The following is a 331-nucleotide window of genomic DNA, read 5'->3' as shown; positions in this document are numbered from 1 at the left end:
GGAGAGGCGCCCGCCCGATGGCCTGCTTCTGGCACAGGCTGCCGTAGTCCTGCTCTGCAAGGGAAGGCGGGAGGTGCCATGTGCCGCGCCGAGGACGTGCCGCAGCCCCAGGCCCATGGGACCCGTGAGCCGGCTGTGCCAGGACCCAGCACCCTCCTCCCCAGCTCACCCAGGCCCTTCCGCAGCTCATCGCACTGGCTGATGTGCGGGAACCGGAGGATCTCCCTCCACTTCTTGCTCCTGCCTTTCCGCTTGCCGCCACCTCCTGCAGCGGGGGGGAGAGGGAGAAGAGGTTGGGTGGGCAGGACCGGGCATCGCTGCCCTGGCACCG

General features: G+C 70.1%; 1 protein-coding gene across 1 annotated transcript in view; it reads right to left on the bottom strand.

Moving 5' to 3' along the window:
• STAR (steroidogenic acute regulatory protein) overlaps window positions 1-265 on the bottom strand; it is a gene marked incomplete at its 5' end in the record, with an annotated part of 10,997 nt that extends 10,732 nt beyond the window's left edge. Inside the window, one exon of the mRNA XM_009640561.2 lies at window positions 170-265. Coding sequence (XP_009638856.1) covers window positions 170-265 — 96 coding nt within the window. The remainder of the gene's footprint in view (window positions 1-169) is intronic.
• Window positions 266-331: the final 66 nt, after the last annotated feature.

Source organism: Egretta garzetta, unplaced genomic scaffold, assembly GCF_000687185.1.
Source record: "Egretta garzetta isolate BGI_Z169 unplaced genomic scaffold, ASM68718v1 scaffold296, whole genome shotgun sequence".
Classification (NCBI taxonomy): Eukaryota; Metazoa; Chordata; class Aves; order Pelecaniformes; family Ardeidae; genus Egretta; species Egretta garzetta.
The sequence above is the reverse complement of the archived record's forward strand: the minus strand, read 5'-3'. Positions and strand labels throughout refer to the sequence as shown.